This window comes from Muntiacus reevesi, chromosome 3 (genome assembly GCF_963930625.1).
Source record: "Muntiacus reevesi chromosome 3, mMunRee1.1, whole genome shotgun sequence".
NCBI lineage: Eukaryota > Metazoa > Chordata > Mammalia > Artiodactyla > Cervidae > Muntiacus > Muntiacus reevesi.
This window is the reverse complement of record NC_089251.1, coordinates 12,485,389-12,502,123: the sequence shown is the minus strand read 5'-3', so window position 1 is coordinate 12,502,123 and position 16,735 is coordinate 12,485,389. Positions and strand designations below refer to the sequence as shown.

The 16,735-nt window shown below is 42.2% G+C and overlaps 2 protein-coding genes across 2 annotated transcripts; both read left to right on the top strand.

Annotated features, from left to right (window-relative positions):
- On the top strand, positions 1 to 927 carry LOC136162672 (olfactory receptor 1L6-like). Its single transcript, XM_065927140.1, has one exon. It carries the CDS (start codon positions 1 to 3, stop codon positions 925 to 927), a length of 927 nt encoding a protein of 308 aa, XP_065783212.1.
- A 13,261-nt stretch (positions 928 to 14,188) lies between these two features.
- LOC136163915 (olfactory receptor 1G1-like) lies at positions 14,189 to 15,130 on the top strand. The gene has a single exon (XM_065928743.1). The coding sequence runs from the start codon at positions 14,189 to 14,191 to the stop codon at positions 15,128 to 15,130; it is 942 nt and encodes a 313-aa protein (XP_065784815.1).
- Positions 15,131 to 16,735: the final 1,605 nt, after the last annotated feature.

Genomic DNA, 16,735 nt, shown 5'->3' with positions numbered 1-16,735 from the left:
ATGAGGGGAAACCAGAGCCACATCACTGAATTCCTCCTTCTGGGACTGACCAGTGACCCCAAACAGCAGGTCTGGCTCTTTGCCAGCTTCCTGGCTATGTACCTGGTCAATATGGGTGGCAACTCAATCATCATTGCAGCTATCCGGGGGGATGTCCACCTCCACACTCCCATGTACTTCTTCCTCTCCAACCTGTCCCTGGTGGACATCTGCTTTACAACTGTCATCGTGCCACAAATGTTAGTGAACATGCTGACTCAGAGAAAAGTCATCCTCTTCGCCCAGTGTCTGGCCCAGATGTATTTTTTTGTGGCCTTTGGGATCACTGACAGCTTCCTCCTGGCTGCCATGGCCTTGGACCGCTACGTGGCCATCTGCCACCCATTACATTACACCACCACCATGAACCCCAGACGCTGCCTCCAGCTCGTGACAGCATCCTGGCTGGTGTCCAACCTCCACTCACTCACCCACACCGTCCTCATGGCCCGCCTCTCCTTCTGTGGGCCCAACATCATCCACCATTTCTTCTGTGATGTCCAGCCTCTGCTGATGCTCTCCTGCTCTGACACCTCTGTCAATGAGCTCTTGGCCTTCACAGAGGGCTCCTTTGTGATCATGAGTCCCTTCATCTTCATTATCGTCTCTTACGTCTATATCACCCGTGCTGTTCTGAGAGTCCCTTCTGGGAGAGGCAGATACAAGGTCTTCTCTACCTGTGGGTCCCACCTCACAGTTGTGGCACTATTCTATGGAACTATAATATCTGTGTACATCCGCCCCTCGTCCACCTACTCAGTGATGAAGGACCGTGTGATCACTGTCATCTATACAGTAGTTATTCCCATGCTGAACCCTTTTATCTATAGCCTTAGGAACAAGGACATGAAACAGGCTATGAAAAAACTGATGAGGAAGAGAGATTAGCATAACTTCTAGAGGTACACCTCAGCATTCATTCATTCAATACGAACTTATGAAACAGGGACTTCCCTAGTGGTCCAGTGGACAAGACTCTGAACTCCCAAAGCAGGGGACCCAGGTTTGATCCCTGGTCAGAGAACTAGATCCCACATGCCACAACTAAGACCTGGTGCAGCCAAATATGAATAAATAAATACTTTAAAAAAAAAGAATTTATGAAACACCTGGTCTGTGCTAGGAATTGCATTCAGTTGCATAACGGCAAAATATTAAAATATTGCAAGGCTAAATCAATGGTAGCTCCTGTCTTCAAAATTAATCACAGCTCAGTAAGGGAAAGGAGATGCCTGCAATACAAGGTTATTATAGTTTTGGCAAAAACAAGTAAGACATGAGTATCGATGACCCTCTGTGTTACACACACGGTTTTCTTCTTTTCCTTTCATAGTCTCTGGCTCTTGTGTGACACATGCATGACCAGGGCTGTGCAGTATGTGTCCTTATGGAAAGTAAGGAGAAACTTCCTGAGTCAGGGGTTTTAAGCATTAGTTACACAGGTCAACTCAGAAATCTTCCCTTATGTCTTTGCAACAGTCCCTCAGAGCTACCTAAGGATGCCTCCCAGGCTTAAGTTCTCAGTATACTGCTGCTGCTGCTGTTGCTAAGTCACTTCAGTCGTGTCCAACTCTATGTGACCCCATAGACGGCAGCCCACCAGGCTCCCCCATCCCTGGGATTCTCCAGGCAAGAACACTGGAGTGGGTTGCCATTTCCTTCTCCAATGCATGAACGTGAAAAGTGAAAGTGAAGTCGCTCAGTCATGTCCAACTCTTAGTGACCCCATGGACTGCAGCCTACCAGGCTCCTCTGTCCATGGGATTTTCCAGGCAAGAGTACTGGAGTGGAGCGCCATTGCCTTCTCCGTCTCACTATACTAGCTAGTGGTAAAGAATTCACCTGCCAATAAAGGAGATGCAAGAGATGTGGGTTCAACCCCTAAGGTCAGGAAAATCTCCTGGAGAAGGAAATGGCAACCTATGCCAGTATTTTTGTCTGGAAAATTCCACAGACAGAGGAGCCTGGTGGATTACAGTCCACATGTTCACAAAGAGGAGGACACAACTGAGCAACTGAGCACACACATACATATTTCTGCCCAATAAAACATAATTCCCAACTTTTGGGTTGTGCTTCTTTTTTTCAGTAAATACGGAAGCCGGGGAGGAGCCAAGATGGCGGAGGAGTAGGACGGGGAGACCACTTTCTCTCCTAGAAATTCATCAAAAGAATAACTGAACGCAGAGCAAACTTCACAAAACAACTTCTGATCGCTAGCTGAGGTCATCAGACGCCCAGAAAAGCAGCCCATTGTCTTCGAAAGGAGGTAGGACAAAATATAAAAGATAAAAAGTGAGTCAAAAGAGCTAAGGACGGAGATCCGTCCTGGGAAGGGTCTTAATAGAGGGCGTTTCCAGACACCGGGAAACCCTCGCACTGGCGGGCCTGGGGGAAGTGTTTGAATCTCAGAGTTTGAATCTGAATGGGAGGGATACAATAAATAAAACCCACAGATTACGAGCCTAAAAGCAACTCCCAGCAGAAAAGTACCCCAGACGCCCGCATCCGCCACCAGCAAGTGGGGGCGGAACGGAGAGGAGCGGGCGGCATTACTTGGGGCAGGGTCCGGGCCTGAGTGCCCTGAGGACAATCGGAGGGAGCTTTTGTGAGTTCCCAGCTTGAACTGTGGGAGAGTAAGAGAGAGAGAAAATTAACCGGTCCGAACACACTGCCGGCCGTTCGCAGAGCAAAGGGACCGAGAAAGTCCTGAGAAGAGCTCGCAGGCTGAGGACCGGCCCAGCCCCGCCAGAGGCAGGAGGCAGGGGGGAGGGGAAGGGGGCAGGCTCAGCCCCAAGGATCGCATCCCCTACCACACTGCAAATGGGCCTCCGCCTTCTAATCAAAGACCTCCGGGGATTCTGGAGGGTTGACATCCGCCGGGAGGGTCGTGGCTAGACACAGTACACACGCCCGGCCGGTGCGGACGGGGATTGGGGCTGGGGACGCGGAGGGCAGAAGGCGCGCCAAACCCGGGGAGAGAGCGCCGGACAAGCGCCTGGCTGCCTGAGCCACTCGGGCGGCGTAGGGACAAAACGCAGGCGCAGCTTTGTATACCGCGCTTTTGTGAATCACCCGAGGGCTGGAACCGTGCACAGCGTGGAGCGCGCTCCATGCAGAGCAGCCGGGAGCCTGAGCAGCCCAGACGGAGAAAATAGCGCTGGCCCCTCCCCGCAGTGCCGGCCCCTTCCCGCAACGCGACGGAACTAGCTACCTGAATAAGAATCCACCTCCGGCCCGCCTGTGTCAGGGCGGAAATTAGACGCGGAAGAAACCGGCAACAGAAGCCAAATAAACAAAGGGAACCGCTTCAGAAGGGACCAGTGCAACAGATTAAAATCCCTGAAGAAAACACCAACTTCACCGGAAGGGCCTGTAGATATCGAGAAGTGTAAGCTGGAACGAGGAGATATCTGAAACTGAGCCGAACCCACATTGACCGCAACAGCTCCAGAAAAATTCCTAGATATATTTTTTCTTTCTTTTTTTTAAGTAAGAAAAAAATTTTTTTTTCTTTTTTCTCTTTTATTTTCCTTTAAAATTCCGTATTACTCTCCCATTACTCCTTAACTTTCATTTGCATAGATTTTTATGATTTTTTTAATTAGGTAAAACAATTTTTTTTCTCTTTTCTTTTTCTTCTTTTTTTTTCTTTTCTTTTTTCTTCTTCTCTTCTATTTTCTATTTTTCTTTTTCTCTTATTTCTTTTAAAGTCCTCTAGTACTCCTCTTACTACTCCTTAATTTTCATTTTCAATACACTATAACATTACAGAAAAAAAAAAAAAGAAGAGAAGCCCTATTTTTAAACCAAACTTCATATATATTTCTAAAATTTTTTTATATGTTTTGGTTTTTGTTTTTAATATAGTATTTTTAAGAGTCTAACCTCTACTCTAGAGTTTTAATTTTTGTTTTTCGGTATATGATATAAATTGTGAACATTTAAGAATTCAATATTCAGTTCCCATTTTTATTCAGGAGTGTGGTGATTATTCTCTCCCAATCTTGACTCTCTGTTTTCTACCTCAGAACACCTCTATTTCCTCCTTTCCCCTTCTCTTCCCAATCCAATTCTGTGAATCTTTGTGGGTGTCTGGGCTACGGAGAACACTCTGGGATCAGACAACTTCATAGATCTGTCTCTCTCCTCTTGAGTCCCCCTTTTTCTCCTCCTGCTCATCTCTATCTCCCTCCTCCCTCTCCTCTTCCTCATGTAACTCTGAGAACCTCTCTGGGTGTCCCTAACAGGGGAGAAACTTTTCACCATTAACCTAGAAGTTTTATTATCAGTGCTGTATGGTTGGAGAAGTCCTGAGACTACAGGAAGAATAAAACTGAAATCCAGAGGCAGGAGACTTAAGCCCAAAACCTGAGAACACCAGAAAACTCCTGACTACATGGATCTTTAAGTAATAAGTGACCGTCCAAAAGCCTCCATACCTACACTGAATCCAACCACCACCCAAGAGCCAATAAGTTTTAGAGCAAGACATACCACGCAAATTCTCCAGCAACGCAGGAACATAGCCCTGAACGTCAACATACGGACTGCCCAAGGTCACACCTAACACATAGACCCATCTCAAAACTCATTATTGGGCACTCCATTGCTCTCCAAAGAGAAGAAATCAAGATTCAAGCACCAGAACACTGACGCAAGCTTTGCTAATCAGGAAACCTTGACAAGCCAATCGTCTAACCCCACCCACTGGGTAAAACCTCCACAATAAAAAGGAACCACAGACCTCCAGAATACAGAAAGCCCACTCCAGACACAGCAATCTAAACAAGATGAAAAGGCAGAGAAATACCCAACAGGTAAAGGAACATGAAAAAAGTCCACCAAGTCAAACAAAAGAGGAGGAAATAGGGAATCTACCTGAAAAAGAATTTAGAATAATGATAATAAAAATGATCCAAAATCTTGAAAGCAAAATGGAGTTACAGATAAATAGCCTGGAGACAAAGACTGAAAAGATGCAAGAAATGTTTAATAAAGACCTAGAAGAAATAAAAAAGAGTCAATTAAAAATGAATAATGCAATGAATGAGATCAAAAACACTCTGGAGGGAACCAAGAGTAGAATAACGGAGACAGAAGATAGGATAAGTGAGGTAGAAGATAGAATGGTGGAAATAAATGAAGCAGAGAGGAAAAAAGAAAAAAGGATCAAGAGAAATGAGGACAACCTCAGGGACCTCTGGGACAATGTGAAACGCCCCAATATTTGAATCATAGGAGTCCCAGAAGAAGAAGACAAAAAGAAAGGCCATGAGAAAATACTCGAGGAGATAATGGCTGAAAACTTCCCTAAAATGGGGAAGGAAATAGCCACCCAAGTCCAAGAAACCCAGAGAGTCCCAAACAGGATAAACCCAAGGTGAAACACACCAAGACACATATTAATCAAATTAACAAAAATCAAACACAAAGAACAAATACTAAAAGCAGCAAGGGAGAAACAAATAACACACAAAGGGATTCCTATAAGGATAACAGATGATCTATCAATAGAAACCCTCCAGGCCAGAAGGGAATGGCAGGACATACTGAAAGTAATGAAAGAGAATAACCTACAACCTAGATAACTGTACCCAGCAAGGATCTCATTCACATATGACAGAGAATTCAAAAGCTTTACAGACAAACAAAAGCTGAGAGAATTCAGCACCACCAAACCAGCTCTTCAACAAATGCTAAAGGATCTTCTCTAGACAGGAAATGCAGAAAGGTTGAATAAACGTGAACCCAAAACAACAAAGTAAATGGCAACGGGTCCACACCTATCAATAATTACCTTAAATGTAAATGGGTTGAATGCCCCAACCAAAAACAAAGATTGGCTGAATGGATACAAAAACAAGATCCCTATATATGCTGTCTACAAGAGACCCACCTCAAAACCAGAGACACATACAGACTAAAAGTGAAGGGCTGGAAAAAAATATTTCACGCAAACGGAGACCAAAAGAAAGCAGGAGTCACAATACTCATATCAGATAAAATAGACTTTCAAATAAAGGATGTGAAAAGAGACAAAGAAGGACACTACATAATGATCAAAGGATCAATCCAAGAAGAAGATATAACAATTATAAATATATATGCACCCAACATAGGACCACCGCACTATGTACGGCAAACGCTAACGAGTATGAAAGAGGAAATTAATAGTAACACAATAATAGTGGGAGACTTTAATACCCCACTCACAACTATGGATAGATCAACTAAACAGAAAATCAATAAGGAAACACAAACCTTAAATGATACAATGGACCAGCTAGACCTAATTGATATCTATAGGACATTTCACCCCAAAACAAACAACTTCACCTTTTTCTCAAGTGCACACGGAACCTTCTCCAGAATAGATCACATCCTGGGCCATAAATCTGGTCTTGGAAAATTCAACAAAATTGAAATCATTCCAGTCATCTTTTCTGACCACAGTGCAGTAAGATTAGATCTCAATTACAGGAAAAAAAAATTGTTAAAAATTCCAACATATGGAGGCTAAATAACACGCTTCTGAATAACCAACAAATCATAGAAGAAATCAAAAAAGAAATCAAAATATGTATAGAAACGAATGAAAATGAAAACACAACAACCCAAAACCTATGGGACACTGTAAAAGCAGTGCTAAGGGGAAGGTTCACAGCATTACAGGCTTACATCAAGAAACAAGAAAAAAGCCAAATAAATAACCTAACTCTACACCTAAAGCAATTAGAGAAGGAAGAAAAGAAGAACCCCAGGGTTAGCAGAAGGAAAGAAATCTTAAAAATTAGGGCAGAAATAAATGCAAAAGAAACTAAAGAGACCATAGCAAAAATCAACAAAGCTAAAAGCTGTTTTTTTGAAAAAATAAACAAAATTGACAAACCATTAGCAAGACTCATTAAGAAACAAAGAGAGAAGAACCAAATTAACAAAATTAGAAATGAAAAGGGTGAGATCATAACAGACAACACTGAAATCCAAAGGATCATAAGAGACTACTACCAGCAGCTCTATGCCAATAAAATGGACAACTTGGATGAAATGGACAAATTCTCAGAAAAGCATAACTTTCCAAAACTGAACCAGGAAGAAATAGAAGATCTTAACAGAACCATCACAAGCAAGGAAATCGAAACTGTAATCAAAAATCTTCCAGCAAACAAAAGCCCAGGACCAGATGGCTTCACAGCTGAATTCTACCAAAAATTTAGAGAAGAGCTAACACCTATCTTACTCAAACTCTTCCAGAAAATTGCAGATGAAGGTAAACTTCCAAACTCATTCTATGAGGCCACCATCACCCTAATTCCAAACCCAGACAAAGATGCCACAAAAAAAGAAAACTACAGGCCAATATCACTGATGAACATAGATGCAAAAATCCTTGACAAAATTCTAGCAACAGAATCCAACAACATATTAAAAAAATCATACACCATGACCAAGTGGGCTTTATCCCAGGAATGCAAGGATTCTTTAATATCCACAACTCAATCAACATAATACACCACATTAACAAATTGAAAGATAAAAACCATATGATTATCTCAATAGATGCAGAGAAAGCCTTTGACAAAATTCAACACTCATTTATGATTAAAACTCTCCAGAAAGCAGGAATAGAAGGAACATATCTCAACATAATAAAAGCTATATATGACAAACCCACAGCAAGCATCACCCTCATTGGTGAAAAATTGAAAGCATTTCCTCTGAAATCAGGAACAAGACAAGGATGCCCACTCTCACCACTACTATTCAACATAGTGTTGGAAATTCTGGCCACAGCAATCAGAGCAGAAAAAGACGTAAAAGGAATCCAGATAGGAAAAGAAGAAGTGAAACTCTCGCTGTTTGCAGATGACATGATCCTCTACATAGAAAACCCTAAAGACTCTTCCAGAAAATTACTGGAGCTAATCAATGAATATAGTAAAGTTGCAGGATATAAAATTAACACACAGAAATCCCTTGCATTCCTATATACTAACAATGAAAAAACAGAAAGAGAAATTAAGGAAACAATACCATTCACCATTGCAACAAAAAGAATAAAATACTTAGGAGTATATCTACCTAAAGAAACAAAAGACCTATACACAGAAAACTATAAAACATTGATGAAAGAAATCAAAGAGGACACAAACAGATGGAGAAACATACCGTGTTCATGGATTGGAAGAATCAATATTGTCAAAATGGCTATTCTACCCAAAGCAATCTATAGATTCAATGCAATCCCTATCAAGTTACCAACGGTATTTTTCACAGAACTAGAACAAATAATTTCACAATTTGTATGGAAATACAAAAAACCTCGAATAGCCAAAGTAATCTTGAGAAAGAAGAATGGAACTGGAGGAATCAACCTGCCTGACTTTGGACTATGCTACAAAGCCACAGTCATCAAGACAGTATGGTACTGGCACAAAGACAGAAATATAGATCAATGGAACAGAATAGAAAGCCCAGAGATAAATCCACGAACCTATGGACACCTTATCTTTGACAAAGGAGGCAAGGATATACAATGGAAAAAAGACAATCTCTTTAACAAGTGGTGCTGGGAAAACTGGTCAACCACCTGTAAAAGAATGAAACTAGAACACTTTCTAACACCATACACAAAAATAAACTCAAAATGGATTAAAGATCTAAATGTAAGACCAGAAACTATAAAACTCCTAGAGGAGAACATAGGCAAAACACTCTCTGACATAAATCTCAGCGGGGTCCTCTATGATCCACCTCCCAGAATATTGGAAATAAAAGCAAAACTAAACAAATGGGACCTAATGAAAATTAAAAGCTTCTGCACTACAAAGGAAACTATAAGTAAGGTGAAAAGACAGCCCTCAGATTGGGAGAAAATAATAGCAAATGAAGAAACAGACAAAGGATTAATCTCAAAAATATACAAGCAACTCCTGAAGCTCAATTCCAGAAAAATAAATGACCCAATCAAAAAATGGGCCAAAGAACTAAACAGACATTTCTCCAAAGAAGACATACAGATGGCTAACAAACACATGAAAAGATGCTCAACATCGCTCATTATTAGAGAAATGCAAATCAAAACCACAATGAGGTACCATTACACGCCAGTCAGGATGGCTGCTATCCAAAAGTTTACAAGCAATAAATGCTGGAGAGGGTGTGGAGAAAAGGGAACCCTCTTACACTGTTGGTGGGAATGCAAACTAGTACAGCCACTATGGAAAACAGTGTGGAGATTTCTTTAAAAACTGGAAATAGAACTACCATATGACCCAGCAATACCACTTCTGGGCATACACACTGAGGAATCCAGATCCGAAAGAGACACGTGCACCCCAATGTTCATCACAGTACTGTTTATAATAGCCAGGACATGGAAGCAACCTAGATGCCCATCAGCAGATGAATAGATATGGAAGCTGTGTATAAGGAATATACACCATGGAATATTACTCAGCCGTTAAAAAGAATTCATTTGAATCAATTCTAATGAGATGGATGAAACTGGAGCCCATTATACAGAGTGAAGTAATCCAGAAAGATAAAGAACATTACAGTATACTAACACATATATACGGAATTTAGAAAGATGGTAATGATGGCCCTATATGCAGGGCAGAAGAAGAGACGCAGAAGTACAGAACAGACTTTTGAACTCTGTAGGAGAAGGTGAGGATGGGATGTTTCGAAAGAACAGCATGTATATTATCTGTGGTGAAACAGACCACCAGCCCAGGTGGGAGGCATGAGTCAAGTGCTCGGGCCTAGTGGGCTGGGAAGACCCAGAGGAGTCGGGTGGAGAGAGAGGTGGGATGGGGGACCGGGATGGGGAATACGTGTAACTCTATGGCTGATTCATATCAATGTATGACAAAACCCACTGAAAAATAAAAAATAAAAATACGGAAGGTATGCTTATACAAGCTTCTCCTAGATAACAATTAAGCATGCCAAGGATACCAAAGCAGGCTTATCTCCAGAGAATTACAGGACTCTTCTGGTGGAAAATTTTGATTCTAGGACTCCATCCCCACTACTCAACCCTGCATTGGCCTAGTCAAAACTTTCTTGGCACTTTGCTGCAGTCTTCCTATCCCATCCTTTTTTCTTCTCTCTTTTTTTTCCACAGGTCTCAAGGTTTGAAAGTTCTCTCTGATTTCTCCTGCCACCTCCTCAACAAATATCTCACACACCAAATCCCACCTTGGCATCTGCTTCTCAGAAGACCTAAATTAACTCATTAACCAATACCTTGCAAACAGTTCTACTCGTTGGTAGATACCCTGTGGAAAGTTGAACAGGTACACCAGGAGATTGTACAAGAATTCATGAGTGCAGACATTCTAAATGGAATAAACTGATATGACCTCATTTATTATGCTTTTCCTGTCTCACTTATGAAACAACCTAACAACTTAATACAAAAGAAATAAGGAGGAAAATTCCAGCTCTGTAGCCTTTTCTGCTAAAATAATAAAGGTTAGGCTGTCACTAAAATATCAGTAGTAGAACAAAAGAATGATAAATGATTGTTATTGTGGAGCTGTTCTCTTTAGAGGATGGTGGTCTGAAAGTTTTTCCAATTTCCCTGCAGAAATGTTTTTTAAGAAAAAGTGAACAATGGAAAATGTCTTTTTTTCCCTCATTTTTAATGATAAAAAGAGGAGTTCTACCTGAGATAAAGAACGTTTTGGGAGGAAATGCCAAAAACCTGGCAATAAACTCAAATGTCCACTAAGATCAGAATGGAGGGACTTCCCTGGCGTCCAGTGGTTAAGACTCCATGTTTCCACTGCAGAAGGCACATGTTTTATCCCTGGTCTGGTAACTAAGATTCCACATGCTGCATGGCTCAGCTAAAAAAGAAAAAAAGATCAAAATGGAAAATATAGTACAAACACACAATATAATTAGAGTCCACACTCCCTTAGCTGCAGTTCTAAAATTCAACTGAATCACTTTGCTGTACCACAGAAATTAACACAACATTATAAATCAACTGTACTTCAATTAAAAAAAAAGAATGACCTGTAGCTACAAGCACTAATATAAATGAGAAAGTACTCATATAAACAGTTCAGAAAGAAAGAAGTAAAAGAAGCAAAATGATTCCAGTTATGTGAAAGGCAAAAATAGGGAAACAATACACAATTTATGCATGTGTGCAGAGTTGCTGCTATATATGTGCTTGTTTGTGTGTGTACACTCAGTAGTGTCTGACTCTTTGCCATCCCATGGACTGTACCCCACCAAGCTCCTCTGTCCATGGAATTTTCCAGTCAAGGACACTGGAGCAGGTTGCCATTTTCTACTCTAGCATAGCAAAACTATAAGAAAACTATTCCCATATAGCTTACAAACTCTTCTTCATATATGATGTATTTCAAAATTTTATAAATATAAAGAAAATCCTGTATACAGAAGTGTCCCTATTACTTAGCAGATTTTTACAAATAAACTTTATCTCTACCCTTTGGAGTCACAGGGAACAATTGAACTGTAGAAATTTGAAGACAATGATTGCGTGGCCCACACTTCATCAAATCTCTTTAGTTTCATTTGTTATTGTTTATTTTCTGGAACATGATAGGTATTCTTTATAAGGATTAGAGTTATAGCATGTGAACTCCATGGTAGATTAGGGTTGGGGGTGATGGAGCTCTCTCCCTCCTATACCCAGGGGAAGGGCATCAGGTATAGTGCTATCAGGATTCCCAGGCCTGTTCAGTCTGACACTGCCAAGACTCAGGACTCCAGGGCCCCAAGGGGACAGCTGAGAGGCTGGACTTTTGCCACATCTTGTCTCTAACTAAGAGATCAGGGAGTGAGTCCCAGGAGGTACTCCATATGAAAAGCCCACAGCTCCTTCTAGCCCCTGTACCTGAGGACAGACTGCTCCAGCCCTGGGTCTTTAGTCTGTGCTGCTGTTACAGGGAAGGAAGAAAACTGAGGTTCTAGCCAGTCCTCTTTAGGAGAAGACAGGTAAGCAAACCAAACAAGCGAGGCAGACCCAACACCTGGTGATGGTGATGAGATCTGAGGATGGTCAGAATTTCCAGGTGAGACCTGAGTGGTAGAGGTGGGAGACATTGGTCAACACACACACACACCTACACATCTCCTCCCCTATTCCTGATTGCCCCTTCCTTACTCTCAGCCAAATACTTCCCTGGTGGCTCAGATGATAAAAAATCTGCCTGCAATGTGGGAGACCTGGGTTGGACGCCTGGGTTGGGAAGATCCCCTGGAGAAGGCAACAGCTACCCACTCCAGTATTCTGCCCTGGAGAATTCCATGGGCAGAGGAGCTGGCAGGATACAGTCCATAGGGTTGCAAAGAGTTGGACCCGACTGAGCAACTTTCATTCAAATACAACCTGGCTCTCTTATCCATCATGAGGAGGGTCTTGATTTAATATTCATGACCCTTTAGAGAGTCTAACCTGAAGTCAGTGTAGATTAGTGGTCCCCAAGCCCCTGGCAGAGGCCAAGACATTGTAGCTATAATAACAGTGCTCAGGTACCCTACATGATGCCTGGACAATTCACTCACAGCTCACTCTACCCCGAGTGACTTTCAGAATCCCCACACCCACTGGTAGTTCAGGAAGCCTTAGTCCATCTTCTTAACTTCAGTCCCAGAATGATGTGAAGTAGGCTTATTTAGGTTCATTTTACAACTGGGGTTCTTATAAGTTAAATGTTTTCCACCAAGATGGTATGGCTGGGACTCAAACCTGGGTCTGCACATGTCACAGAGGATGCTTTGTTATGGTACTCCTAGGTCAGACCATTGCCACCCAAGGTGATGATGACACTGTTGACAGTGGCATGTACAATTCCATATATGAAACTTTACAGGTTTCAAAGCCCAACTTCTCACAGACCATGACCAACTCCAACGTGCCCAGGATTGAAGGAGTTTCCTGGAAGTGGGATGTTCCATTTTGAAAGCAGGAAAGTCCTGGACAAACATAGAGGACTAGTTGGTTGCCCCAGAAAGCATCCTCCTTTTGTTAACTCCATCAAGAGAAAACAATATCAGAGGAAGCTGTATTTGAGGATCATTTGATATGAACCATTGTTCTAGCTTGGTACAATCCTTATCTAATTCAGTCCTGACCACCGTATTATTGGTCACCAGGTTCCATTTTATCTACCACCGATTCTAGGAATATTAGTAACTATTATCACAGTTTATTGAAGACCTATTCTGTGCTACTGCTTTGAATATATCATCTTATTGATGAGCTACAGTAAGTACATGAAGTATGCACATAATTTACATATGAGGAAATTGAAGCAAAAAGAAAATAGGATGTGGAGTTTGCAAAGGAGTACACAATCAGAAAGTAAGTCCATCCAGCCTGTAGGGCATCAAAGCCAACATTCCTAAGGACTGAAGGTGTTGACAATGCTGACAATGATAACTCTTGTTTGTCAAATATCTTTGAGCTTATAAAGTAATTTCATCCACATTAGCTTATTTAATGGATCTTCAAAAGAAAAAGAGGATATTTGCATCACATGATGAATATCTGAGTGACAGTTATGATCTTTCTATATAATTAGTATCCCTTCTCTCTACTCCTCAACAAAACACACATATAAGAGACAGAGAAAGACAGAGAGAGAGAGAGAGGGCTATCCTTAAGAATTTTCTAGTAAATGCATAGCCCCATGATATCTTTTTTTTCCATTTATTTTTATTAGTTGGAGGCTAATTACTTTACAATATTGTAGTGTTTTTTGCCGTACATTGACATGAATCAGCCATGGATTTACATGTGTTTCCCCGTCATGATATCTTACTCAAACTTCACAAGCCTGTGAAACTGATAGCTTTCCTATTTGAAAAAATATGCATGGACTAAGTCTTGGGAATTTTCTTCCCAGCTAATCTCCAGTTCAACCCTCAACCAGAAAGTCTACAGGACAACCTAGAATCCAACTAAAATGCAGAGTCTCCCAACAAGTCTCCCAATCACTGTGCTAAGTTCTCACCTCTGTACATGTTTACATGCCCACCAGGAAGAGACACTTATACATCTCTGTGACCTTTGAAAAAAATACAGAAAACAGACAAAGGCTTTGAATGATATAAGTTTTTGAAGCAATATTTTCTTTGCATTTGTCTCCATCAAATGAGCATTACAAATGAAACCAGCATCTCTGACTTCCTGCTCCTCGGCTTCTCTCAACACACAAAGCATCAGCCTCTCCTGTTTGGGCTCTTCCTGGCCGTGTACCTGGTCACCGTGCTGGGGAACCTGCTCATCATCCTGGCCATCAGCTCTGACCCCCGCCTCCACACCCCCATGTACTTCTTCCTGGCCAACCTGTCCTTCACCGACACCTGCTTCTCCTGCACCATCATCCCCAAGGTGCTGCTCAACATCCATACGCAGCACTACACCATCTCCCACACTGGGTGCCTCGTGCAGATGTTCTTCTTCATGGAATCGACTCTGCTGGATGACTTCCTGCTGGCTGTGATGGCCTATGACCGCTATGTGGCCATCTGCCTTCCTCTCCACTACACCACCATCATGGGGCCCCAGCGCTGCCTGCTGCTGGTCGCCGCATCCTGGCTCAGTTCCCACCTCCTGGCCTTCTCCCTCTGCCTCCTCATGTCTCAGTTCTCCTTCTGCGCCTCCCATTCCATACCACACTTCTTCTGTGACCTTCTCCCTCTCCTCAAACTTGCCTGCTCAGACACTCGCATCTTTCAGCTCATGATGTTTGCAGAAGCAGCCCTCTCAGGGGTGGTCCCTCTCACCTGTGTCCTGGTCTCTTATGCCCACATCATCCACACCATCCTCAGGATCCCCTCTGCTGGGGGGAAGCACAAAGTCTTCTCTACCTGCGGCTCTCACCTGACAGTGGTCACTCTCTTCTATGGGACACTCTTTCTGGTGTATTTCCAGCCCTCATCCTCCTACTCAGCAGACACTGGAGTGGTGGCATCTGTGGTGTACACGATGGTCACCCCCATGCTGAACCCTTTTATCTACAGCCTGAGGAACAGTGACATGAAGGGAGCTTTGTGCAGATTCTTCAGCTGGGGAAAATGTTCTACTCTGTAAAATGTCCTGAACCAGATTAGGAGCTCAGGTTCTGTGACATGCCTTCTTTGTGGGTGTCTTTGTTGTCATTTTTAAAAACTCAGATTCAATTAGGTTGATGCTCAGCATCACAAGCAGGTTTTAAAGATGGAGAATGCCTGACCTGCAGGACTGGAATATGATCAACTGGCCAAGGACAGAGATAAAGCCTGGAAGAGGAGTGACCAGAAATCCCTGCAAGGTGACTTGATTACTGGATATAGATGACCAAGCAGATTCAAACCAGAGAGTGAGAATCATCAAAGGATGGTATCAAACAAAATACAGGTTCTTGGAGGAAGCCCAAGTACCAATTCAGTCTATAGCTAACCTGTGCATTCAGCTACCAGCAATGCTGACAATACCTGGAAGGTTCAAGTGCCTGAGCTTCAGAGACCACTACCAAGCCCATATTTGGAAACAAAGGGATTCGACCACACAGGGAGAAAACTGAACCAGAAGACATACTCTTTGCTGGGAATAAGTGAGGAAGACTAATTCTAGGAGGGGAAACCTGGAACACATAGATGGTGGCGGCTGGTCCAAAATCATATACTTGGGATTAGAATTAAGTCTGTGACAGTGAGTGACTATGAGTTATTGGACAGAATCATGATTTACCTCTGATACTCTGACTTATTTTGCTTTTCTGTACTTCAGAAAAAAAATTATAGCAAATTTGTAAGACATACAAATAGAAAAAAGAAGAAACATTCACTATCCTTTTGTCTTTTACTTTGATGAGAAAATATTGGACATACAATTGTATAACTTTTTGCTTAACTTTACAACACAAGTTGTTTCCACATTATTGTTGCTGTTGTCCAGTCACTAAGTTGTGTCCTACTCTTTGTGATCCCGCGGACTGCAGCACACCAGGCTTCTCTGTCCATCACTTATCTCTCTGAGTTTGCTGAAACTCATATCCATCGAGTCGGTGATGCCATCCAACCATCTCATCCTTTGTTGTCCCCTTCTCCTCCTGCCCTCAATCTTTCCCAGCATCAGGGTCTTTTCTAATGAGTCAGTTATTCACATCAGGTGGCCAAAGTATTGGAGTTTCAGCTTCAACATCAGTCCTTCCAATGAACATTCAGGGCTGAATTCCTTTAGGATGGACTGGTTGGATCTTCAATCATTTGCAGTTGGTTGCAGTCCAAGTGACTTTCGAGAGTCTTTTCCAACACCACCGTTCCAAAGCATCAATTCTTCAGTGCTCAGCTTTCTTTATGGTCCAACTCTCACATCCATACATGATCACTGGAAAAACCATGGCTTTGATTAGATGGACCTTTATTGGCAAAGTAATGTTTCTGCTTTTTAGTATGCTGTCTAGGTTCATCATAGCTTTTCTTCCAAGGAGCAAGCATCTTTTAATTTCATGACTGCAGTCACCATCTGCAGTGATTTTGGAGACCAAGAAAAAAAAGTCTCACTGTTTCCATTGTTTCCCCATCTATTTACCATGAAGTGATGGGACTGGATGCCATGATCTTAGTTTTCTGAATGTTGAGTTTTAAGCCAACATTTTCCCCCTCCTCTTTCACTTTCATCAAGAGGCTCTTTAGTTCTTCTTCACTTTCTGCC